This window comes from Stylophora pistillata, chromosome 3, assembly GCF_964205215.1.
Source record: "Stylophora pistillata chromosome 3, jaStyPist1.2, whole genome shotgun sequence".
In the NCBI taxonomy this organism is placed as follows: domain Eukaryota; kingdom Metazoa; phylum Cnidaria; class Anthozoa; order Scleractinia; family Pocilloporidae; genus Stylophora; species Stylophora pistillata.
The window spans coordinates 26,630,096-26,655,427 of NC_142521.1; the positions used below are offsets into that span (position 1 = coordinate 26,630,096).

At 38.9% G+C, this 25,332-nt stretch overlaps 2 protein-coding genes and 1 pseudogene across 6 annotated transcripts in view; 2 read left to right on the forward strand and 1 right to left on the reverse strand.

The window, feature by feature from the left end:
• Positions 1-4,537, forward strand: part of LOC148735349 (uncharacterized) — a 7,892-nt gene extending 3,355 nt beyond the window's left edge. For both annotated transcript variants that reach the window (XM_088753486.1, XM_088753487.1), the window contains exons 4-7: positions 711-852; positions 1,403-1,468; positions 1,851-2,435; positions 2,843-4,537. In XM_088753486.1, the coding sequence (XP_088609612.1) occupies positions 711-852; positions 1,403-1,468; positions 1,851-2,435; positions 2,843-3,081 (1,032 nt within the window). In that variant the 3' untranslated portion in view covers positions 3,082-4,537. The remainder of the gene's footprint in view (positions 1-710; positions 853-1,402; positions 1,469-1,850; positions 2,436-2,842) is intronic.
• A 3,979-nt stretch (positions 4,538-8,516) lies between these two features.
• On the reverse strand, positions 8,517-16,167 carry LOC148735350 (uncharacterized; annotated as a pseudogene). The gene is made up of 15 exons (XR_015998995.1): positions 15,482-16,167; positions 15,050-15,152; positions 14,217-14,437; positions 13,666-13,797; positions 13,195-13,365; positions 12,567-12,709; positions 12,222-12,333; positions 11,827-11,910; positions 11,443-11,623; positions 11,224-11,319; positions 10,966-11,056; positions 10,672-10,725; positions 10,390-10,455; positions 10,105-10,283; positions 8,517-9,617 (listed from the first exon to the last, which is right to left on the reverse strand). The product of XR_015998995.1 is annotated as an uncharacterized LOC148735350 (transcript).
• A 2,478-nt stretch (positions 16,168-18,645) lies between these two features.
• LOC148735351 (uncharacterized) lies at positions 18,646-25,268 on the forward strand. 3 transcript variants are annotated; one of them, XM_088754507.1, is made up of 2 exons: positions 18,646-21,736; positions 22,391-25,268. In XM_088754507.1, the coding sequence occupies exons 1-2, from the start codon at positions 19,677-19,679 to the stop codon at positions 24,321-24,323; spliced, it is 3,993 nt and encodes a 1,330-aa protein (XP_088610633.1). In that variant the 5' UTR covers positions 18,646-19,676; the 3' UTR covers positions 24,324-25,268. The 3 variants fall into 3 exon arrangements, with proteins under 3 accessions (XP_088610633.1, XP_088610632.1, XP_088610634.1); XM_088754506.1 differs by having other exon boundaries at positions 18,646-19,653; positions 19,767-25,268; XM_088754508.1 differs by having other exon boundaries at positions 18,646-22,967; positions 23,672-23,816.
• Positions 25,269-25,332: the final 64 nt, after the last annotated feature.

Here is a 25,332-nt window from a genome sequence, read left to right on the forward strand (position 1 = left end):
TGCCAATTTGTAGCATTTCCAAGTACAACAATTTAGTTACATTTGTATTTAACATAAATTGTATATTGTAAAGATGAAAGAGAGAAAAAGTAACTTATTAAGTTTTAATGAATGAGTGAGTGAGTGGGTGCATGGGTGGGGGGAAAAATAGGTCATGTGACTTATGTTTTAAAAAGAACAATTTATGATGTAACGACATTCAAAGCTGGTCATCGACTGTTTTGCACGTAAGCATCAAGATAAATCATCAAGATAGCAAATCAAGGGATCTGACTACTCAGAAACAAATTAAGTTACGAAACCATTTGTCGCTTGAACTAAGAATGTTGTAAATAATAATTTATCGCGAAACTATTTAAATTTCAGCTGGCTACAATATAACCATGGGTGCTACAAACTGTGTTCCCTCTAGTGCAAATAAAGTTCTGACAACTTTGATCCCCGGTGGGCTAATCTTCAAAATAAGTAACATCTTTAACCATAGGAGTGAGTCAATGATTGGAATAGATCTCACATGATAATGATATCACACTTGTTTTGTGTATAATTTGTAGATCAGTTGAAGTCATGCTGTTTATATTAGGTGTGGGAGGTTGAAAACTTGAAGGTGCTCCTTCAAAAACAACAGGGTGAAGCCACCTGAAGGTGTCTTTGAGGAAGCATCCCATGAGCCTGGGATTATTCTTAATTGTTTTATTTTAAATGTACAGGTGGCAGAACTTGAATTGCTTGGTGGACAGGGAATGGTGTTATGCTCGTATGATGGCATGTTATACCATGGCCAGTCAGCAATTTGTGAAAAGCTGATTTCTGACAAAGACCTTATTAAGTCCTTTGGTAGCCTATTGCAATGTAAGTGTCCAATTATATTTACATATTTCAACGTAATAATACATTGGCAATATATTGTAACAGTTATTACATATAATATTTGTTATGATCATGATCAAATGGTTTCATTATTTCAACCGCAAGGCCTTCAGTTGGTTTATCTTGTTTATAACACTAACTTGGTGCTATTTTAGAATAGCCTGGTTGAAATGAAAAACATTAAGTGGGAGTTTAAGGAGGCCATTTAGCTCTATAATGCAAGACAGTTATAGAAATCTTACACTTTATTTGTATATTCTTACGTTGTGTAGTTCCCGAAAATTACTGCTGACAGTTCCTCCACACAAGGGATCAGAAATTCCTGGTTAAGGCTGGGGAGATCAAAGACCATAAATTGAAAGAAATGAGTCTATTGTTAATTGAAATTCCATTAGAGGTGGGGGTTTTTATGAAACCCCCCTCGGTGGGGGAAGTGTGGATATTTTATGGAACAACTCATTTTTCCCTAGGTTCTTACTGAATAGATTTCTGCTAATTGTTTTTCTTTTATTTTCCTGTCCATTTCTTTAAGTATCAGACAAAGAAAAAGAAGAAGTGTCGCTGAAAGATCTACAGGAACTTTTTAACAGCAAATACAGTACAGTCAAACATTTTTGGAATTTACTCTCTTTCAAAGCATTGTTAGTGGGTTGAGAATTGCAATGTTCCCCTTTTTTCAGATTACATGGAGGACTTTTGCTTTTACAAGTATTATTATAAAACATAACATGTTGAATCACATCCTACCCAGAAAACTTCAAATTTCAACAAGAACTATTGCCCAGACATCTAAAACAATTGGAAGTATCCTCAACACAGTTACATTGATTATGTTTCTGTATAGCAGAGTTATGGTATGTTAATAGACAGGTGTAGATTTCTATCCTATACATTAGTAAGACAAAAGGAAGTGAAAAAAAGTGATAAATAATGATAACATTATATATCTAAGAAGTGATTGCTTATTTGTCTCACTCTAGGTGAACTTGTGAGTAAAAGTGGACAAAAAATGCCCTATGCAAAGGCGAAGCAGTTGGGAATTGTTTTACAAGGTCTTCCTGAGACCTTGGGAAAGGACATTGGAGAGGCTCCACGAAAGCCACATTTGTATGGCAGCGCCCAACGCCAGAAGTTGTGGTTGACACGAGATACGTGGAAATTCGATGTTTCACACTCCGTCTACAGTCAGTCGACCCCACCCACATCCATTGTCAGTTCATCCTCATCTATCACAAGCTTACTAATTTCTCAAAATAGTGCAACCAGCCTCCTTGTTTCTTCATGTAGCACCATAGTTACCTCACCAAGCACCATCATTACCTCACCTAGGACCATAGTTACCTTACCATGCACCATCGTCACTTCACCAAGCAGCATGGTTCCCTCACCTGGCACCATCGTCACCTCACCTACTTCCCTTATTACCCATTCCACCAGTCTCCCTACGTCATCCACTCTTCTGGTTGCGCCATCAAAATCTGCCTTATCTTCACCACCCGTTGCTTCTACTGCTAGTCGTTCTTTGTCCAGTATTTCTTCCCCATCGGGAACCATCATATCCAAAGGTGAGAATGCAACTTTTAAAGAAGGTACAAGTGAGCCGGCACATTCGGCAAAGCTATATCCTCAGTTCTAAACTCGTCCATTTACAAAGAAAGTTGCGAAATGTCCATGCACCCAGATCTCTCCATTCCAAAATAGTATGTATTTTTCTGATGTAATGTTTAATATAAAGGTCTGGGGAAAGGCTTTCACTTGATGGATCTAGCATGTCAGTTCCGGCTGATGGTAAGAAAGTGACCTAAGCTACATTTCAATGCGTCAGGCTCCTCTGCCAGCACATTTGTTAGTTTTTATTTTTATCACACTTTCATTTCACTTGCAAACTAACTTTATCATGACCAGAAAGTAACTCTATTATTTTGAGCGGGGCCAGTATTTGAATAAAGCATCTGTAAATTGATCTTTGTAGATACTCAGTTCGGAATGACGATCCCTAACGGTAACGATGTGACTCATGCTGTTTGCCAACTGAGCCAAAGACAGCAACTACACGGTCGTGCTGTTACCCCAGGGAATGTCGTGGTGGAGGTCCTCCAGGTGCTCAGGCCAGGATTACTTCCCTTGTGTCCCGGAGGATTCGATCAAGATGAGCCAGTGTCTGTCGGAGGATACTACGAGTGGCCTTGCAGCCATCTTGTTCTAATGTAGTTTACAATGTAGCCGCGGTTAATAACCGAAATGTAACTATGTTTCAGTAGAAACTCAGCTGTGTTCTATTGGAATTCCCTGAATCTGATTGGTTCTCCCACTGCTTTCTTAAAAAAAACGCTCGAGACTCCATCGCGTGATAGTTGATGAGGGCAACTATGGTCAACTATCACAGGTTATAGTTCACCACTAAATTTTCTTCGATCCTTGTTGGTTTAACTTGATCATGTGACGCGATAGTGTTCGTCTGCGGAGGGCTACTGTCAGTGCGTCTGCTTAAAATACCCGTATGGATAGTAGTCAGGCGTGAAAATTTCCTGTAAATAAGCGGTTTCGTAGAAAATAAACAACTTAAAAGTAGTTAGGTAGTTCGTCTGTTTTCTTTTTCCAATTTTATACTTGGCTTTCATCTCAAAATCTTGAAAATAATTCAATTGACGTGTTATTTTTGAATTAGCGCGCGGAAGAAAATTTAGTGGGGAACAATGGAAACAACAGAGTGTATTTGTCTCGGAACTATCGGTCTGATAGTTGGCCCTTAGAAGTTTGATGTTCTTAAAACTAGCGTATATGCCCTCGAAGCTACTGGACCGACGTTCAAATCGTAACAACAGTATTATCCAAATCTAGATTACAGACACCGATAACTCTTAACAAACGTGAAGAAGCGCCCGCCTTTTTGTTATGAAACCCTACCCCAAGTTCTATTTTACAATTAGCCTGATTTATGAGCTCGAGATTTCTATCGCACTATGGGTGGTTTGCACGTAACGTCATTGCCGCCATGTTGGTGGACGTAAACAATAGATATTTTATTAGGGGCCGACCATTTGACTTTTGACGGGGGGGGGGAGCGGGTGATTTCTGGTCATCAAGAAATTTTTTTTCTAGCAATCTGCTGTCCAGGATATTTTTTCCGATTTTTTGGTACATTTTTTCTGTTACATTTGGGCTGCATGCAATTTTTTTCTTCCAACAAGCGTTTGCAGGAAATTTTCAAAATCACCCACTCCCCCCCTCAAAAGTTAAATGCTCGGCCCCTTAGCTCCTTTTGTTCGTCCACCAGCATTTGTTCCTTCCACCATCGATACCTGTGCTTCTAGAGATTGGCTGCTAACCACCTAGAGTTCACGAAGGTGCAACCCAAGTCAACTATCACGCATGGAAATCGAGAGCGAATAATCTAATAGTTTTAGTATAAATCTACTAGTCGTTCAAAACTTAAACTAACTCCTATTCACTCCTTTTTGTGCACGAAAGGAAATTAGCGATGTCAGCAGCATAAATCGAGTGTAAATAAGTAACTATGATTTAGAGAAGAGAGTAACTAATTATGTAAACTATCGGATGACCTTTTTTCAAAACAGAAATAGTTGTTTGGGATACTTATTTCTTTCATTTCATTATATTAGTAAAATATTTGTATTTTTGACAATAAAGATTTTTTTACGTGAAAGTCCTGAACTACTTGCTGAGACGATGAGATCACTTAAATAAGTTGCCTTTTTTTATTGTTTTGCGTGTCTTTACTAATGAACTTATTTGACACACAGTCGTGTTTGAATTTGCGAGGGCTATATCTGAAACATTAGGGACCTTAAGCAGTCAGGACGGCAACGCCAAGGAAGACTTCGATTAAATAATGAATTTCTACTCTTAGAATTTCAAATATAGCTGCACGAGCCTACTGTCTTATACGGCGCCACAGCTCAACTTCAGTATGAGGTATAACAGTAGCATTGAGTTCCAAATGGCAACTAAAATATTTGCCGTCGCGGTTTCAGCTCGCAGACGACGCAAATTTTGGCGATGTCACTTTGTTGTGTTGCATAGGACGGCTAAGAAATGTGCAAAGTTTAAAAATGCACGTGCTGAGCTATTGTACTGCCAATTAGATCTCTTGTTTTTCCACGTCCTCGTTGCCGTCGCCATCGTGGTTGCTTAAAGTCCCTATTTCATGGAAAGTGACGCTGAAAAACAAATAATCATATGAAACGTGCAAAGCAGACGACTTGGATGAGGTTAAGTCCATAACAAACCCCTGTTTCGTTTCATTTCATTGGTTGATAGAGCAATGTGATGTGAAATCCTGAAATCAAACTTGCATGAGAAGCAAAGAAAATGTACGGAACGGCGCTGCTTATCATTCGAAAAGCCGTCCAATAGTTAACGCTGAAAGGCAAAGGGGGAGAGGGGCGGCTAGTCTTAAGCCTGGCAGAATCAACAAAAACAGAGCTTAATTAAAACAAAGAAAAACCTGATAGCTGAACTGTTCACTGTGCACCCCAATGACGTTAATTCCACCAAAAACGGAGTTATTTTTGTGAATCTAATGTAGCAGCCGTTATATGGCATATCCAGAGATCGACTCTGCACCCCGATTACTTTCATTGCACGAAAAACGGGGTTAATTTAATGATTGCAGTCTAGCAAGCGTTATATGGCCTATCTAGAGATCGACTCAGTGCATCCCTATTTTACCCTTTAATTTATTCGAGTTTAACCGCAAAACGCGGTTATATTATTGATTGCAGTCTAGAAAGCGTTATATGGCATATCTAGAGATCTACTCAGTGCATCCCGATGTTATCCTTTAATTTATTTGAGTTCAACCGAAAAACGGGGATAATTTATTGATTGCAGTCTAGAAAGCGTTATATGCCATATCTAGATATCGACTCAGTGCATCCCGATTTTACCCTTTAATTTAATTTATTTGAGTTCAACCGAAAAACAGAGATTAATTTATTGATTGCAGTCTAGCAAGCGATATATGGCATATCTGGAGATCGACTCAGTGCATCCCGATTTTACCCTTTAATTTATTTCAGTTCAACCGAAAAACCGGGAAAATTTATTGATTGCAGTCTAGAAAGCGTTATATGGCATATCTAGAGATCGACTCAATGCATCCCGATGGTACCCTTTAACTTATTTGAGTTCAACCGAAAAACGGAGTTAATTTATTGATTGCAGTCTACCCAGCGTTATATGGCATATCTAGAGATCGACTCAGGGCATCCCGATGGTACCCTTTAACCTATTTGAGTTCAACCGAAAAACGGACTTAATTTATTGATTGCAGTCTACCAAGCGTTATATGGCATATCTAGAGATCGACTCAGCGCATCCCGATTTTACCCTTTAATTTATTTCAGTTCAACCGAAAAACGGGGATAATTTATTGATTGCAGTCTAGAAAGCGTTGTATGGCATATGTAGATATCGACTCAGTGCATCCCGATTTTACCCTTTAATTTATTTGAGTTCAACTGAAAAACAGAGAATAATTTATTGATTGCAGTCTAGCAAGCGATATATGGCATATCTAGAGATCGACTCAGTGCATCCCGATTTTACCCTTTAATTTATTTCAGTTCAACCGAAAAACGGGGATAATTTATTGATTGCAGTCTAGAAAGCGTTATATGGCATATCTAGATATCGACTCAGTGCATCCCGATGTTACCCTTTAATTTATTTGAGTTCAACCGAAAAACGGAGTTAATTTATTGATTGCAGTCTTGAAAGCGTTATATGGCATATCTAGAGATTGACTCAGCGCATCCCGATTTTACCCTTTAATTTATGTGAGTTCAACCGAAAAACGGGGTTAATTTATTGGTTGCAGTCTAGAAAGCGTTATATGGCATATCTAGAGATCGACTCAGTGCATCCCGATTTTACCCTTTAATTTATTTGAGTTCAACCGAAATACGGGGTTATATTATTGATTGCAGTCTAGTAAGCGTTACATGGCTTATCCAGAGATCGACTGTGCATCCCGAGTTTACTTTTCTCTGAGTTCAACCGAAACACGGGGTTAACTCATTGATTGCAGTCTAGCAAGCGTTATATGGCATATCTAGATATCGACTCAGTGCATCCCGATTTTACCCTTTAATTTATTTGAGTTCAACCGAAAAACAGAGAATAATTTATTGATTGCAGTCTAGCAAGCGATATATGGCATATCTAGATATTGACTCAGTGCATCCCGATTTATTCGAGTTCAACCGAAAAACGAGGTTATATTATTGATTGCAGCCTAGAAAGCGTTACATGGCTTATCCAGAGATCGACTGTGCATCCCGATGTTACTTTTCTCTGAGTTCAACCGAAAAACGGAGTTAATTTATTGATTGCCATCTTGCAAGCGTTAGACTAGAGCAAGCGTTATCTAAAGATCGACTGTGCACCCCAATTTCACCTTTCTTTGAGTTCAACCGAAAAAAGGGGTTTGTATATATTATGTTATTGATTGCACTCTAGCAAGCGTTATATGGCATATCTACAGATCGACTGTGCGCCCCGATTTTACCTCTTTGAGTTCAACGGAAAAACTGGTTAGTTTAGTGAATGCAGTCTAGCAAGCTTTATATGGCATATCTAGAGATTGACTATGCATCCCGAATTTACCTTTAAATTTATTTGAGTTCAACCCAAAATCGGGGGTTAATTTAGTGAATGCAGTCTAATAAGCGATATATGGCATATCTAGACATCCACTGTACACCTCGATTTTAAACCTTAGTTTCAGTTCAAATGCAAAACTGGGTTGTTTTAGTGACTGAATTCAATGTAGTTTGGGTTGGTCAATGCCTTGTTAGCAGACACTATTGCATTTATTTCAGTGCTTTAGTTTATTTGATTTACACCCGACCCCACAACCTGTTCAGCTTAATTTGAAACATATCGTGTTTAAATAAAGGTATCATTATAATTTCGCGAGGCTACAATGTTTTCTCTAAGGCAGCGTCTACACATAGCGGATAAATGTTGAAACACAGCTTTACTTCCACGGCTAGGGCTACCATCCACACTAGTCCGTCACGAAAACGAAGCTCTTCGAAAATGCACTTTTAAACGGAGAACATTTTGAAAATGGAGCTTCTCGTAAACGATGGCGTCACGTTAATCGCGTGATTCCCTGACCGAATTTTCCTTTCAAACAAATTCAAAATGACCGGTAATTGTTGCGTTATTAAATTCCTCCAAGGTAGTGTGCACTGAAAACAATGGTGCGTTTTCACAATGTAAAATTTCAAGCACTCTTAGGAATGAATATGAGAAGTACTTTATTAGAGTATCAAACACCAAGCAACCGATGAAAGCACGAAGTTGTAACCTCAGTCACTGGTTTTTTTGAGAGGGATTTTTACGGGAACCAGTGACGAACCCACACCTTTGTTGTTTGCTTTTTTGCAGGCCGCAGAGAGACGTTAGGAGTACAGAGCGCTTTTCAGTAAACCGTGAAATACTAAATAATAAGATACTGTTGCACTAATTCCACTGTTTTCATTTTTTTCATGTCTATTTTTTTACAAATTTTTAGAGGTTGTTTAATGTTTCAATGAAAACCGCTCAACTAGGGGTCATTCATGGTAATCATGTATTGGCTATTGAATTACAAGATAATTGAAAAGAAAGAGGGATCAGTGCTTTATCGTTTAATATCAATACAAAGGCTGCTTCAAGTTGAAAGAAATAGCAGGTCCGTTTACCGCCATGCTGATACCACTTAACTACGTCGGTGTTCCATGTCTATTTGGCAACTTTTGCTCGAAGAAATTATTTATTGGGTACTATTGTAACTAGTTAAACAAAGTGCATGCAATGCTAAGATATTTTAATGTATTCACAAATTGATTTATGGAAGTTATGGAGACGGGCATGCAATGAGACAGTTGAAATGTTACGAGAGACCAATCATTCCTTTTTTGCAGGTAAAAACTGCTACATCTAATGATTGAAGATGTAGACATTAAATCATAAAATGTTCTGGCATTTTATGAGTCATCAGAGTCGCAATCGGAGAATTCTGAGTCCGAGACATCGTCGCAGCCGTATTCAGTATTAAGGACCGAAAGGAGATCTTCCAGGACACCTTGTTCCTCCAATTCTAGGATGGAACTATTTTGATTATCGTAATCATCATCCTCATAATCATCGTGGGCGTCAGTAGTATCACGATTCCCACCATCGTTGGAATCAACGCCTTCCGCTTCTCCAACTGGGTCAGACAAAATTCCGTCACCTCGTACCTCTTCATCATCGCTAATATCTCGAGCAAAAAGATCTTGCAGGTGAAGAGTAAAGGCCTCAGTCTCATCTCGTTTAGAAAGTACAAGTGCTAACAATCCACGACTACGATAATCCGCCGAGTCTGTTGCAGCTAGTTTCTTAGACCAGCTGTCTAAGACTCCTAGTTTACGTTGATAAAACATCGCTACTCTCGTGATTTCATCCTTCACTAAAACTTCTTCCTCAGTGCATCGTTTGATCATGTGCTTAAAATCAATAATTTGCCGTTTTATGCAGTACGGCACACCGACGAATAGATTGGAATCATCAAGGGTAGCCCACAAGGAGGAACTGACATCCAACGCCTCCACGAGATTGACCTTTGAAGGGTATGTACATCCACGTGATGCTGCATCTCCTCGCTCGTACTGCTTTCTGCTTTATAAGTTGTTTTACAGCATTCGTTGTTTTTGTGATTTGACCGCACAATTTCTTTGCCACGGCTTGGCCATCTAAAAACAACAGACACAAAAAAGATTCTTCCTTTTTTTCTTACAAATGTAGTGGTGGTTGCGACATACCCTATCGCCACTTCTCTCATTTACTATAATTTGTTTACTTGTGTTGAAATTTGATAGCATTAACTGCCTTTCATGTACAGGGAGTAGAGGAATAACTTACAACTGACGGAAGGCCAGGGAAAAGATTGCTAAGTATATAATTTAAAACATCAGTGATTAAACACATCCAATGAGACAGTTGAGTTGTTTAGGGAGAGTAATCATTGTTCTGTTGTTTTCAGGCAAAACTGCTACATCTTACGATTAACGATGTTACGTTGTATTAATAAGCTATACTGGCGTTTTATCAACCATCAGAGTCGCAGTTAGAGAATTCTGATTCCAAGGCATCGTCGATTGCTTGTCTCGTTGTTCTGGGCACTTGATTTTGATACGTTTCTGTATTCTATACCAATTTGTAAAATGCGTACTTGATTACCTGCATACTTTTTCATCAGCCGCAAAAGAAACCACCGTTCTGTACACTTTCCATGCATTGTCAGCAGAAGATTCTTCCGTCGCTTATCCTCGAGACACCGAATGTAACTTTGGTACATGCTGCTGTCTGGAGACCATCGACACTGTCCATTTTCCATTTTCTTAAGTTCCTCGTCCAAACTAGATTAACAAGAAAGAAACCTACTTTAAGGGCGTTAAATAATATAACGAAACATAGAACTTCATTACGTGACGATACCACAACGCTGCAAGGTTAAAAACGTACCGGCTTAGTTCCTTTGTCAAGATTTTCCATGTATCTGATCCTGACGTACATTCTTGAAGACTGGTTCTAAAATGTAAACAGATCATTACAATAATTAGAACAAAACATTAAACTGGATCACAAGACATGTTATATTATCACTAGGAACTAAACCTGGTCGTGTGTTAAAATTATGAAACAACATCTTGGTGTCGACTGTCTTGCAAAGATTGGGTTTGCCCAGGGTTGGAAAAAAAGATTCTTTAATTTATCTTTTATATGTTTAACGAGTCAACCTATTACCTCACGGTGTAGTACTTTTTCAGTTTTCTTGGTATGCCACTGTAGCCGATAGATCTGTGTTGATGTGGTGATAAAAAGTATGAGATAATGATGTACACATGTATGCAGTCAGAAAGTAAATGTAAATCGATTTTCAAGCATTAATGATCAGTTGATCACGTAGTGCGTGAAATAGAGTTACATTTACTTCGATGGAGCTCAAATATAAGTATTGGTGTGATCACAGGCTGAACCCAATTCTTAATATGGAATAAAGTTACTAATTCAAAAAGGATGATTTAGATTAATTGACACCAACCAGGTTTTTCTTCATTTGTCTCCTTCATGACAGATTCTTTTTCTGCCAAGGACCACTCCTCAATAGTGCTATCTTCCACTTTTTTACCTTTGTATGTACAATATAAATATAATAAATGAAAGAAGGGAGTTAAAAATCAAAATACCTCCAGAGTGTAGAATCAGCAACTAGCATATACAAAAAAACGTAGTTTATGGCATGAAGATGGTTGGTCAGATAGGGGCCTTACAGTTGGTATAAGATCAACACTGAACCTGTTTCAGCAAGCTTTCGAATAAGTACAGCCAGTTGATCCTCCGTTTCTGCTCTCACCTCCCTTGCTCTCTTTAAGTGATCACAAAGACGTTCTCCTGAAAGAAAGTCATACCGTTCAATCACTTTTGAAAGGGACCTCGAAAACAAAACTTTACTTCTACTCATGAACTGCTTTTGTCATCAGAAACAAATTAACAGTAAAAAACGAATAAATATACCAATATTTGCAATAGACTTCTTTGCATAATGAATGAGAAAGTCTGTTACGGTGTCCACTCGACGGGCTGGAGTCATCTCCTTGGTGATTTTTCCTGTTGGCCTTAAATATGACCACAGTCGTTCCATCACCTCACCGTCACTTAGACCAAAACCTTCCAATCTCCTCCCAGCATAGTTTACCTGCAATGAATTGAATTTACACCCAAGGGAAGATGTTTATAATAATAAAATGTACTGGCAATAAATAGGAAATTTTCTTTGTATGTTTAAAATGCACCATTTACAACAAATTTGAAAGACTTATATCTATAAACACAAAACACCTTGAAAACTTGAAAACACAAAAAGTTTAGTGGAGTTAAGTTAAAACGTTTCTTGTATACCTGACATGATACCTTGTGTCCATAGCAATGAAATGAAGGTATTGCAACAACGACATTGGTCAACAAGTTTTCCTGACGGGTGTTCTTAAAATGAAAAATACATTTTGATTAGGATGCATACATTTCAACCTTGTAGGTGACATCAGTGTAGTAAAGTAATATAATAATGTATTAGTTAACTATTGACCCTACATACACAAGCAATTGAACTTTCCTCAATGACCACTAAGAAGTGGCTCCTACACATAAGGGGCCACAAATGCAATAATTCAAATGGAGGCTGCAGCCTTCATAGAAATGGCCTATGTGATTCCCATTTCCCTTCACTAGACCAGTCATCGCAGTCCTTACCAATATAAAGATGAGATAATATATTAATATAGCCATTTGCTTACTTTCAGATGTGCATGCAAAATGCATGCAATGTCATAGAAAAAGAAAACTTCATTGCCTTTCTGTGCAATCATTTCCTTGATCCACTTTAACAGAAAAACTACATTTCCAATTCTGAATAAAAAACAATTATGTCTAGTTAAACTAAGCAAATCATCAAAACTCTCCTGTACATCCCAAATACAAAGGTAATGAAAAGATGCAAAAAAATTCATGGGAACAAATAGGACCTACATAACAGTGACAAAATAAGAAAACAAAGAAAGAATTCATAAATATATGACATCTGAGGCAATTTCATCGTTTAAAACCTAAGCAAGATGTTTCTTTGTACTAAGAAAACATACTCCTCTCTCCTCTTCAGGCTAAAGAACTTTAATGGCACTTCATGTCAACATGCAGCCCCAAAAAGTGCAGTTTCATCCAGCTTTTTGGATTTAATTTTGGACCGCAGATTAGCTCCTGGTTGAAACTGATTGCATGCTTGGTCCTGCAAAATACAACACGAAAGGCATGCAGAGCTCATAAACAAAAAGTACCAGAAAATATAAAGAAACTTTAGTACTCATCTACTTCATGTCATACTGACATAATAGAAACATCAACAACATGCAACCTTTCCAAGAATTATGTTATTGACTATCTGATGGGTATTTATAGAAGAAAGAAATCTAACTTGACAAACCCTCCTCCTTTATGTGGGCTTCCGGGACCACCTCAGTGGGAAGAGAGAAAGCCACCCTAGGCAGAGTTATAATTGTCACAGAAATGAATTATAAATAGATTATATTCTGATGACAAAAAAAAAAAAAAAGATTACCATAAGGTCAAAGGGATGCATGCTTATTTTGCATGACAACAAAAAATTTAAAATTATTTGTGGACTTAACAAATGTATCAAGTGTTTTTGTTTTTAAGAGATTGTAAAAAAGGACATATGGTACTTGTTGTTACATAACATACAAAGATAATTACCATTGATTTGCTAGTGGATGTTTTATTGTAAGTAGATAAAAATTTATCTACTTTATCTTGGTTAATGAAGAGTTCTTCTCCGTAATTGGATGCTTTTCCACTTGTTCCTGCACTGCTCTTTCTCACACATCCAAATAATGCATCCACAGAAACAAATATACTTCCATTCTCCTGAACATTAATAAAGTAAAATAGCCAAATATATATTGTACAAAAATTATAAATCAATCATATTATATAACAACACATGGTGACCAAGATAACAGAGTATTATGTTGTAACAGAACTGGGTTTCTACATTTATTATTTGCCACATGTTTAGATATTATATGATTCATCATCCTAATGAACTTTCCAGGTAAAACACCTGGTACATGAGGATGATGATGATGATGATGAAAAATAGAGGACACCAACAACATAATTAAAGCAATAATTGTCCTGCAAAAGCAATTAAAAATTTCTACAAACCTTGGGGCAGGCAGGGCACTCATGTTCACTGCCAAAAGAAGGAATGAAGTGGTTCAAGCTGTTCAACATACTAGACAGATATCGAAATTCACCAAAGCACTCACCAACGAGAAGACGGTAAATGTCTTTAACCTAAAACAACAAGAACACAATTAATATAATGCATGCATGCATACATATATACGTAGTACATACATACATTCTGGGTTTTTATATTTAGTACTTGAGGCATGTTTTGATTCAAGCAGCAGGGTTCTTATGAGGAAAGAAATAGCAAAGTGTTTCTTTTATCACAATGAAAGTATGTAACTATGTGGGGACGTACGTAAGTACATACATACATAAATCAACATAATTTATAAATCAGTGAAATTCACCCATGAATGATCGATCATGACAATATGAATTACTTGACAATACCAATTACTTCTGCTAAACTAATTTATTTCTGGCCACAACACAACCATACAAATAGTAATGTTTTACCTTTATTTGACAAAAGAAATTGATGTTAATGATTACAGATGGCATACAAATAAATAAGTACTTACATAGACTTTTGAACATGCCGAAGAAAGCCATAGCAGTGACTGATGAATAGATTTTAATGACACTCTACATTCAAGGAAGACATACTGCAGAAGTGTCATAAACTGAATATCAAAGGCGACTTGGGGCTGTTTTGGGGTGGATGGCCAGAAGCCATTTCTTATGAGGGTTATTGCCTCAGGTTCATGCTCACAACATTTCAATTTAATTGCATGTTGCTGTCCTGTTGAAAGAAGCAAAAAAGAAAAGAAGTGTATACTTTAATTGTCACAAAAGGAACACTTTGCTTTTGCTTTCCTAATTATAACAACTGCTTACTAATACCGAATCAAAGCATGAAGTGATTAATAATTTTGTATCCCAAAGATGTCTGAGAAATGCATATTTTTTGGTGGCATAATTTAAGCTAAAAAGAGGAAAAAAAAAACTTATCCCATTACAGTAAAACCTGGATTAACAAACCTCTATATATAAAAAAGTCCTTGGTGTAATGAAACCTCAATATAGCAAACATAATCATTTGCCAGTCATTTGAGAATTCGCTACATCGAGATTCTACTTTAACGTACAATATACAAGTCACAATAATTATAATGATGACAATGATGATAGGACAGCAGTCATTTACCACATGATAAAATTCACAATAAAAGTGATATTTTTTTAAATAACCCATTGATTACCTTCCTGAAAATTTTTCAGTTGTCTAATTGAAGTTTTGCTGTTAAACCCACTGTTCATTATTAGGATCATTTATAAGATCTCTAGCACTTTTTTCCAATATACCAGCCATTTTCCTAGGGAGTTTAGTCACTATAATAAGTACCTTGCTTACCATGTACATTTATAGCTATAATATCACGCACATAGCCATGATCAATGTTGTGAGGTGTTGTCCAGACAGTTTGTTGAAACTTATAAGGAATGAACCTCCCCTCCTGTGAAAGATTAATGAATACATGATTGTTGCAGTCTACCCTATTTTCAGTGGCTACATTTTACCATACCCAGTCATTTATAACTGCATATAACTGAATTTGAATGGTTGCTGTTGTTTTTATTTGCCTTGTTCTACAGCGTTCAGAGAAATGCAAGTAAGTGGCAGGGTATTCTAAAATTGCCCCTTTCAAAATATTTTTAAATATTTTAAGAAGGTTTTCTTTTCTAAATAACAGTTACATATGCCTTTAAATGAAAATCAGTGTAGGAAAAAGTCAAAGAAGAATGTGTTTGACAACGAATGGAATAAAACACTATAGTCTATAACCTTCCAGGCCTGTGGTTTGTGCAGAGATTTGCCTCCTGCATGAACGACCTGTATGTGTTCTTCGCACAGGTACATGGCAGGGCCACAGTCCAGGCATCTTCCAAGAGCATCATTCGTGCAACCAGGGATTACACAATTCCCCAAGGGCATTGCTTCTCTTGAAAGAAGAGCAGTCACGATCTGCTCCCGAAAATCCAGCCAAGATGTGGCTAGTCTAGATTTCCTGGTGTGGTAGGCTCTGAGCTTTTTTTTAATACGAACTTTGGGCCATTTTCTTGATCCTGTTGAAACACTAGCGTCTGCAGGAAAATTATCCACATCGACCTCAGCTGCCGACTGTGAGATCTGCTCGTCGCTAGTTACATCGATATTTGAAGCGAAACTCGATGCATCGGTTTTTTGCACATTTAGTCTACCAGGAACATTAATTTTCTGTTTTTTTTACTGCCTTTCCTGCTTTAAAACTGACAACTTTAAAAGCCCTTTTAGATCGAAAATCTTTACGAGGAGGCATTTTAAAATGGCGCCTACAAAACCCATCGATTCTAGCACCAGGCCTTTTTTTTGTTCTCGGTAATCTAATCTCGGTAGGTAAATAGGGCCTACTTTATCCGCATGTATGCGGTAATTTGAGAATAATTAGATTCGCTTATAAGCGGTAGATTAAGGGCGAATCGGGTGCACCCCAATACCAATCCTCACTGGAGGAACATTAGCTGCCTTCAAAAACGTAGACGATTTTTTATGACGTCCTTCCAACGATCTTTGAATGACTGGTTACACCAAAGGGCAAGAGTACCACTGTAACCCCATACATTAATTATGCATTCAGACTAGTAGACTTTGTTTTTAAAGTTTTGTCGTGTAAGGCAAAGAAGTGGAATGCATAATTAATGTTAGGGTTATATGGTACTCTTTCCCACCAATGATTTCAACAAGGTTTATTTATGTTGGCATATCAATCCACTTCAATCATAGTTGCGACATTTGGCGAACGACAAGGGTCTTGATAACATGAATAAAGGATGAAAGTTTCTAAAGAAATTGTGGTGCTGCGTCGGTGGGGGTAACAAGGTATATCAACGGATCAATTTAGTTTTCTGGGCAACCGAGATCGAGTTTACTTTCTCGAGCTCGCACAAAAACCTGTACACGATTTTCACAAAGTGACCTTCACTTTCACTCGTACTCGCAAACAGGTTGTTGTGCGAGCTCGAGAAAGTAAACTCGATCTCGGTTGCCCTGAAAACTAAATTGAGCCAGATCAACTAAGTTTAAATTGTAAATTGGCCTCGTAACGAGTTAAAAAGCTGACGTTTCGAGCGTTAGCCCTTCGTCAGAGCGAATGGAGGAATTGGGGTTTGTGTGTGGGTTTATATGCAGAAAGTGGAGCTACGCTATCGGTGGGAACATGGCGACGAGAAAAACACGAATAAATTAGAAGTATGAAAGGCGTTCGTTGATACCTATGTGACTCAGACTGCCGATTTGAAAGAAAAAATTTTGTTCAAGAGTTTTGCGGCTTTCCGAGCTACCTAAATGTAAGGAAAGACCGCAGATTGCCATATGTTGCTTAGAATGATTAGGTAAATTAAAGTGTCTAGCGACTGGTTTTGATGCGTCCTTGTCATTCCTTTCTACGTCACGAAGGTGTTCTTAGAATCGGTCACCTAGTCGTCTTCCTGTTTCGCCGATGCGTATCTTTTTGCAATAAGTGCAAGTTATGCAATAGATGACGTTGGCGGAGATGCACGTGAAGCGATCAGTGATCTTAATGGATTGCTTGGGTCCCGATATTTTCTAAGCGTTTTGAATGAAAGGAAAAGTTTTGCATCGTGCGCGAGCGTATATAAAAGTGCCGGGTTGGTCATTAATTTGGAATGAATTGCCTATGTTTTGCCGCGTTCGAATGAAATGAGTGGAGGTTGCGAAAAAATAGTGCCAGTCTCGGGATCGTTTTGAAGTAATTTAAAGTTTTTAAGAATAATGGATTTAACTGAGTGAATGGAATGCGGTCGGAATTTTCCTTCTGTGACGTTTGTAGTGCTGACTGTCGATCAATAAGTTGGGCGCGCTGGTGACCCGCTTGAACGACAGAAACAGGGTAACCAGGTTTTTCGAAAAACTGGCACATTGACTCTGTTTTACGGAAAAAATCAGAGTCATCATTTCATAAACGACGAAGTCTTAGAAACTGAGAAAAGGGAATGGAATTCTTAACATGAGATGGATGCGAAGATGAATGCAACAAGGCTAAGTGAGTCTGTAGGTTTGTAATACACACTAGTGCATAAACCGCTGCCTTCGCCTTCAATTGAAACTTTGACATCTAAAAAGGATAAAGAAAGCTCGGAAATTTCCCAAGTATATTTCAGATCCGGGTGAAAGGAATTGACTGCGGTTATGGTCAGTTATGATGTGAATCGCGACGTTTGGACTGCATACCGTTAGTCTTCATCAGGCGATAAGGTCTACTGGTTTCGGGTTTTCTTCTAAAGCAGGATGCTCCGCTCTGATTGGTCGATATTCCACAGCTTTTATTGGCGTGTTTCGATACTCGACGGTAGTCAGTTTTTTTCCTCGGCAGTCCGCTGTCTTGGGGCTCTCCTGTTGTTGTGTTTTTTTATCGTGGACATCTACGCTTCAGGAACATCTATTCCACTGTCCCTGCTGATGTTGTCAGGGTGAAGTCAGGTAATTGCTATTCACATCGTGACCACATCATGAGACAAACAATAAAATTTTATTATTACGCGTTTTCATTTTGCCGATTCCCGTAAATTTTAGGCTTATCAGCTTTTCCATGAAGTGATTTCCGATCCGACTTTATTTTTCAATTTAGAATAAGTTTATCGTATCTCAATGTTCTCCATGTGAATAAAGAGGGTAAGTTTCTAAATAAATTGTTGTGCTGCGTCCGTGGAGGTAACAAGGTAATTTGGTTTTACCAACTAAGTTGATAATGTAAATTGGCCACCGTGAAGAGTTTAAAACCTGACGTTTCGAGCGTTAGCCCATCGTCTTTCGCTCTAGCGAAGGGCTAACGCTCGAAACGTCAGCTTTTAAACTTTTTGCGGTAGCCAATTTACACTATCAACTTAGTTGATAAAACCAAATTACCGTTTTCTATGTGAACTTGGTTTGCTAACAGACCTAATGTCATGGAAGTGTTAGGAATTTATTTATTAAATGTAAATTATTTTTTTTATTCTCTTAGGATCAGTGTAGTTCGTGATTATTTGTATCTGTTACGTAATTTTTATTCTTCACTTGTGTAAACTGTTGTGTAATTAACCTTTATTGTGTATATCAAATAGTTTTCTTCATTCTTTTCGGGCACCTTGCGTCCATGTGTATTTAAGGATTTGGGTGGTTTGATACGGTGTGGTTTTATTTTTTGAGAGAAGGTCACCGGCGGTGAAGGTTTGAAAGTTACCAAGACTCGTTCGGATCAGAGCACGTTTTAATCACTGAAGAGTCATTCAGCAAAACCGTTCCTTTACACGACAAAAGATCCATTTGTCGGGGAGCACATGTGTGCCGAGAAGCTGGCCGAAGAAATTAAAGCGCAGAACTTGAAGGAAAAGGAGAAGATTATCTTCTGTTAGACAGTAAGCCAGAGAAGACAACTGAGTCAAGAAAGATCTGAGCGAAGACCGAATTACGTGAGGTTGGAAACTTCTACGTTTAGCTGGGTTAAACGTGAGTTCGGTTTGTGAATTGTGAATTTGGTTTGAATTGTGAATTTGGTTTGTCAGTCGTTTGTTGGTGGAGCGTGGTGATTTGTGGACAGGAGAAGAACACGGGCGTAAGGTGAAACCCAACCGAACTGAACTAAAAAAAAAAAAACCTTTTTTTTATCTTAATAGTAATAATCTTGTAAATAGTTTTAGTGTACTGTAGTTTAAGTTAGCGTATTCCTGTAAATTAATTAGATCATTGTATTATCGTTATTGTTAGTCGCTTTATTGTTTTAATTAGCATAATAAATATCTCTAGGCCTACGTTTAGTTGTATTGTGGCGTGTGTTCTCGGGCTCGTTTATGTTCTGTGTTTTGTTTGTGTTAGGGGGCACCCACCTTTGTGGCGCGGATTCGTCACATATTTTTGGTGTCAGGAGTGGGACCGCTCCTTAACAGTTTACATAAACAGCTCAACAGGAGACACGCAAGGTAATAGTATACGATTATTTAATATGGCTACTGCAGCGATCGGCTATGATTCCTGGGTCCTTAAAGATCTTAGAGCTGAGGCTATCAAACGAGGTATTCATTTTTCTCCTAAGGATGGTGTTAAGACTTTAGCGAGCAAACTCAGAACTTCAGATCGCATAGGTCAGAGTTTCGATGCACCAGAAGAAAACCTTGCGGAGGAAACTTTGGAGACTGGTCTTAGTTTTGAGCAGAGATTACAGTTACAAGAGCGTGAGCTGCAGATGTTAGAACTGCGGAAGAGAATTAGTCAGGAACACAGAGAAATGAGGGAGTTAGAAAGGGAGGTGGAGAGAGAAAGGCGTCAGGCTGAAAGGGAATTAGAGAGGGAGAGAAGGGAGTTTGAAACTCAAAAAGCCCAAGAAGAAGAAAGGCGTTTGGTACGAGAGGAGGAGAGACTCAGAAACCTTAGAGCTGAAAAGGAAGAATTTGCTATAAGGGAGTTTGAAAGGAAACAGGTAAGTGACAATGAGGTTAAAAGGCCCAAGTTTATCAAAATCAGGGAAATGAGGGAGAGTGAAGATATAGATGATTTTTTCCGGATTTTTGAAATGACTGCAAGGGCGCAATCCTTACCCGAGGGGGAATGGGTTGGTAATTTAGTACCCAAGCTCACTGAAAAGGCTAAGTCTATTTATTTAGAAATCCCAGACCCTGCATGCCAGGATTACCACGAGAGTAAGGCAAGCATTATTAAAGCCTACCAGTTAACCGCAGATCACTATAGATATAGGTTTCGAACCTCAGAGAAAAAGCCCGACGAGGACTTCGTCCAGTGGGGAAACAGAACCCGAAGGTATCTCAGCCGCTGGATAGCTGTTGCCGAGGCTACTGGTGATGCGGATAAGATAATTGAACAGGTATTGATGGAGCGACTTCTTGATGCGGTAAGTCCTGAGCTTAGAGCTTGGTTAAAGGAGCAAAAGCCCAAAACTGCTGAAGAACTTGGCAACCTTGCTAATTTACATGTTCAATCTAGGAAAGGGCCACTTGTTGATGGTAAGTATATGTCAACCGCTAGTTATGAGAAATTTGGGAAAAAGAAGAGGCCAGATGTTAAGGCGGATAACTTATTGTCTGAACAGAAACAAGACCAATACCATGTAAGACCCTCCAAACCATCCTCCCCTCCAGCCCGTAGAACCACGAGGCCTGAAATTAAATGTTACAGATGTGGTAAACCAGGTCACATGTCGTTCAACTGTGGAAAGGGCCGTGGGAAGCCTTCACAGGGATACCTCCTGTGTATGACACCCCTAACGTCAGAACAATCTCAGTTCCCTCCTTGCAATGTTAGAGGTAAAATAAACGGGAAAATTGCAGAAATGGTCATTGATTCTGGTTGTACTAGGACTCTAGTCCAGAAAAGATATGTAAACAATACAGCCTTCACAGGGGAGAATATCACAGTATTAACAGCTGCGGGAGAACGTCTTACAGTCCCACTTGCAAACGTTGAATTTGACAGCAAAGAAGGTAAACACGTAGAATTAGTAGGAGTGTTGGAGAGGCTACCCGTAGATTGCTTACTTGGCAGGTCGTCTTTTGGAAGAACACTGTCGAGACAAAATGTTTTGGACCAATGGGAGAGAAATGTTCTAGCTGATGACATTGGTGGAGATGAGGCCTTCGTGATGACTAGGAGACAGAAAGCATTACAAGAAGCCCAATTGAAAGCAGACGAGCTAATTGACAGGGAAAATTCACTCGCCGTCAAGAGTTTAGCGAAGAAAGAAATAAAGCCTGAAGCTCCAGAGGAAGGAGATTTGCAAAGGTTATTTGAGGGCATGGTACAGGAAGAGACAAGTAAGAAGAATCCTGAGAGTGATACTTTGATAATAGAACCTAGTAAAGTTAAACCTCCAGTAAACATCCTAGATAGAGACAGAAACCAGCTGATAGCGGATCAGAAGTCAGACGTGACTCTCGAGAAAGTACGCAAGGAATCATCCAAAATGGCACCACAAGAATTGGATGGGTACTTCTTCACTAACGACCTCCTGATGCACCGTAAATATCTTCCCGAAGAACATAATGGAACAAGGTTTGTTGATCGAATTGTAGTACCAGAATCCTATAGGAATGAAATCCTGCGTGTTGGTCACACAATCCCCTTGTCAGGTCATATGGGTAGTAAGAAGACAGTTGAACGCATAACCGCACATTTTTTCTGGCCTGGTCTAAGCTTCGATGTTCGCAAATATTGTGCAACTTGCCCGCAATGTCAGGTGGTAGCCAGGAAGCTGAAGTCAAAAAGGGCACCCTTGAGGCCTGTAGATATTGTTACTGAACCCTTTAAGAAAATTGCCATCGACATTGTAGGAGAATTACCCAGGACAACAACGGGTTACAGGTACATTTTAACAATCGTAGATTATGCTACACGATACCCAGAGGCCATTCCTTTACGATCAACGAGCTCAAAGGCGGTCGCAGATGCATTGATTCAGTATTTCTCTAGGGTGGGTATCCCCGATAAGATAGTGTCTGACCAGGGCTCCAATTTCATGAGTAAGCTTATGGCCCAGCTGTATGAGCAATTAGGCATAACTAAGATTAAGACATCAGTGTACCACCCCCAGGCAAATGGGTTAGTGGAGCGTTTCAACGGCACTTTAAAGAGTATGCTGAGGAAGTTTGTTCGAGAGCGGGTTCAAACCTGGGACAAGTATCTCCCATACTTACTCTTTGCTTATAGAGAGATTCCTTGTGAGTCCACTGGTTACTCGCCCTTTGAATTACTTTATGGACATACGGTGAGAGGACCCCTCGCCGTTATCAAGGAGACTTGGTCGGAAGGTTCATCTTTAGAAGACAATCTGATAACTCATGTCCTTGAGATCCGAAGAAGACTTGCAACGATGCAACAAGTTGTTCAAGAAAACTTGAAGCAAGCCCAAGGTAAGCAGAAACGGTTGTATGATATTCATAGTTCAAAACGACACTTAGAAGTTGGAGACAAAGCCTTAGTTTTGCTTCCCACCCCTGGGAGTAAATTAGAAATGAGATGGCAAGGACCCTTCAAAGTCACTAGAGCACTAGAGGACGGATTGAATTATGAGCTTGATACAGGCAAGATGTACAAACAGCATCGCACTTATCACATTAATTTGCTTAGCAAATGGCAGAGCCGTGATGAAATGGCTGCTTTAGTAATGGCGGAGTCCCCAGAGATGCCACTGCCGCACGAAAGCAACGTTTTCCCATTTGGTCACGATGAGACTTGTAAAGATGTAGTGATCTCTGATAATTTGACGGAAGATCAAAGACGACAGGTAAAAAACTTGCTACATGAGTATTCTGATGTATTTTCAGGAAAACCAAATTTAACCAATGTAGCGGTGCATAAAATCGACACGGGTGATTCCCCACCCATTAGGTGCGCCCCTTATAAGGTCCCTCAAAAACTTGAGGAGGAGGTTAACAAAGAGATTGAAAATATGCTGGAAATGGGCATAATACGCCATTCTACTAGTCCATGGGCGGCCCCTGTTGTCATTGTTCCCAAACCAGATGGTACAATACGACTGTGTGTTGATTACAGAAAAATGAATTCTGTCACAAAGATGGATGCTTATCCTATTCCCTCCATGGAACGTATGATTGAGAAGATTACCTCTGCTAAGTACATTAGTACAATTGATCTCACAAAAGGTTACTGGCAGATTCCCTTGGAGACCTCTACCATCGAAAAGTCCGCATTTATTACTACCAAAGGCTTGTATGAGTTCTTAGTTATGCCATTTGGTATGAAAACAGCTCCAGCATCCTTTCAGAGGATGATGTCTGAGAAAGTCTTGCAGGGGTTAGATTTTGCAGATGCCTACATTGATGATGTCGAGGTTGACACGTCAACATCTTTTCCCCAACACCTTTTTGAGCTCCAACAGGTTTTACAACGTTTACGAGAGTGCAAACTGAATGCTAGGCCGTCCAAATGTAAGATCGCGATGTCAACGGTCGATTTTGTTGGTCACAGAGTTGGAGGTGATAGAATTCAGCCCCGCACAGCTTTGGTTCAAGCCATTAAAGAATATCCCAGACCAGAAACTAAGAAGCAGGTAAGATCTTTTCTTGGCTTAATCGGGTATTATAGGAAATTTATCCCAAATTTTTCGGAACGGGCTGCTGTCCTTACCGACCTCACTAAGGGTAAAAATCCCTCTAAGGTTCAATGGAGTACTAATCATGAATCAGCTTTTCAGGATTTGAAAGTTGCAATGCAGACTCCCCCTGTTTTGAGGCCACCACACTGGAATGACGAGTTCATTTTGCAAGTAGATGCGTCAAATAGAGGTCTTGGGGCCATCTTAAGTCAGAAAGATCAGGACGGGGAGGAACACCCCATAGCATATGCTAGTAGAAAGTTACAGCCTAGAGAGGAAAAGTTGTCTACCACAGAAAAAGAATGTTTAGGAATTGTTTGGGCTGTAGAGCTATTTCGCTATTATTTATATGGCCGCACTTTTAAGCTGCAAACGGATCACAATCCCCTTGTGTGGTTAAATCAGGTTCGCGACAAGAGTAGGAAACTATTAAGGTGGAGCATTACCTTACAGGAGTACGACATAAAAATAGAACATAAGAGTGGTAAGCAAAATTGTAACGTAGATGCCCTTAGTAGGGCGTAAATACCTCATATTGCTCTACAGTATATTAATGTAATCTTTAATTAAGCACTATTTTTGTGTTTCCATGTCCCCAAAAAATAGCTATTTAAGGGGGGAGGTGTCATGGAAGTGTTAGGAATTTATTTATTAAATGTAAATTATTTTTTTTATTCTCTTAGGATCAGTGTAGTTCGTGATTATTTGTATCTGTTACGTAATTTTTATTCTTCACTTGTGTAAACTGTTGTGTAATTAACCTTTATTGTGTATATCAAATAGTTTTCTTCATTCTTTTCGGGCACCTTGCGTCCATGTGTATTTAAGGATTTGGGTGGTTTGATACGGTGTGGTTTTGTTTTTTGAGAGAAGGTCACCGGCGGTGAAGGTTTGAAAGTTACCAAGACTCGTTCGGATCAGAGCACGTTTTAATCACTGAAGAGTCATTCAGCAAAACCGTTCCTTTACACGACAAAAGATCCATTTGTCGGGGAGCACATGTGTGCCGAGAAGCTGGCCGAAGAAATTAAAGCGCAGAACTTGAAGGAAAAGGAGAAGATTATCTTCTGTTAGACAGTAAGCCAGAGAAGACAACTGAGTCAAGAAAGATCTGAGCGAAGACCGAATTACGTGAGGTTGGAAACTTCTACGTTTAGCTGGGTTAAACGTGAGTTCGGTTTGTGAATTGTGAATTTGGTTTGAATTGTGAATTTGGTTTGTCAGTCGTTTGTTGGTGGAGCGTGGTGATTTGTGGACAGGAGAAGAACACGGGCGTAAGGTGAAACCCAACCGAACTGAACTAAAAAAAAAAAAACCTTTTTTTTATCTTAATAGTAATAATCTTGTAAATAGTTTTAGTGTACTGTAGTTTAAGTTAGCGTATTCCTGTAAATTAATTAGATCATTGTATTATCGTTATTGTTAGTCGCTTTATTGTTTTAATTAGCATAATAAATATCTCTAGGCCTACGTTTAGTTGTATTGTGGCGTGTGTTCTCGGGCTCGTTTATGTTCTGTGTTTTGTTTGTGTTAG

Excerpts from the sequence above, each read along its gene's own strand:
- LOC148735351 (XM_088754506.1), top strand. The coding sequence starts at position 19,917 with ATGTTAGAACTGCGGAAGAGAATTAGTCAGGAACACAGAGAAATGAGG.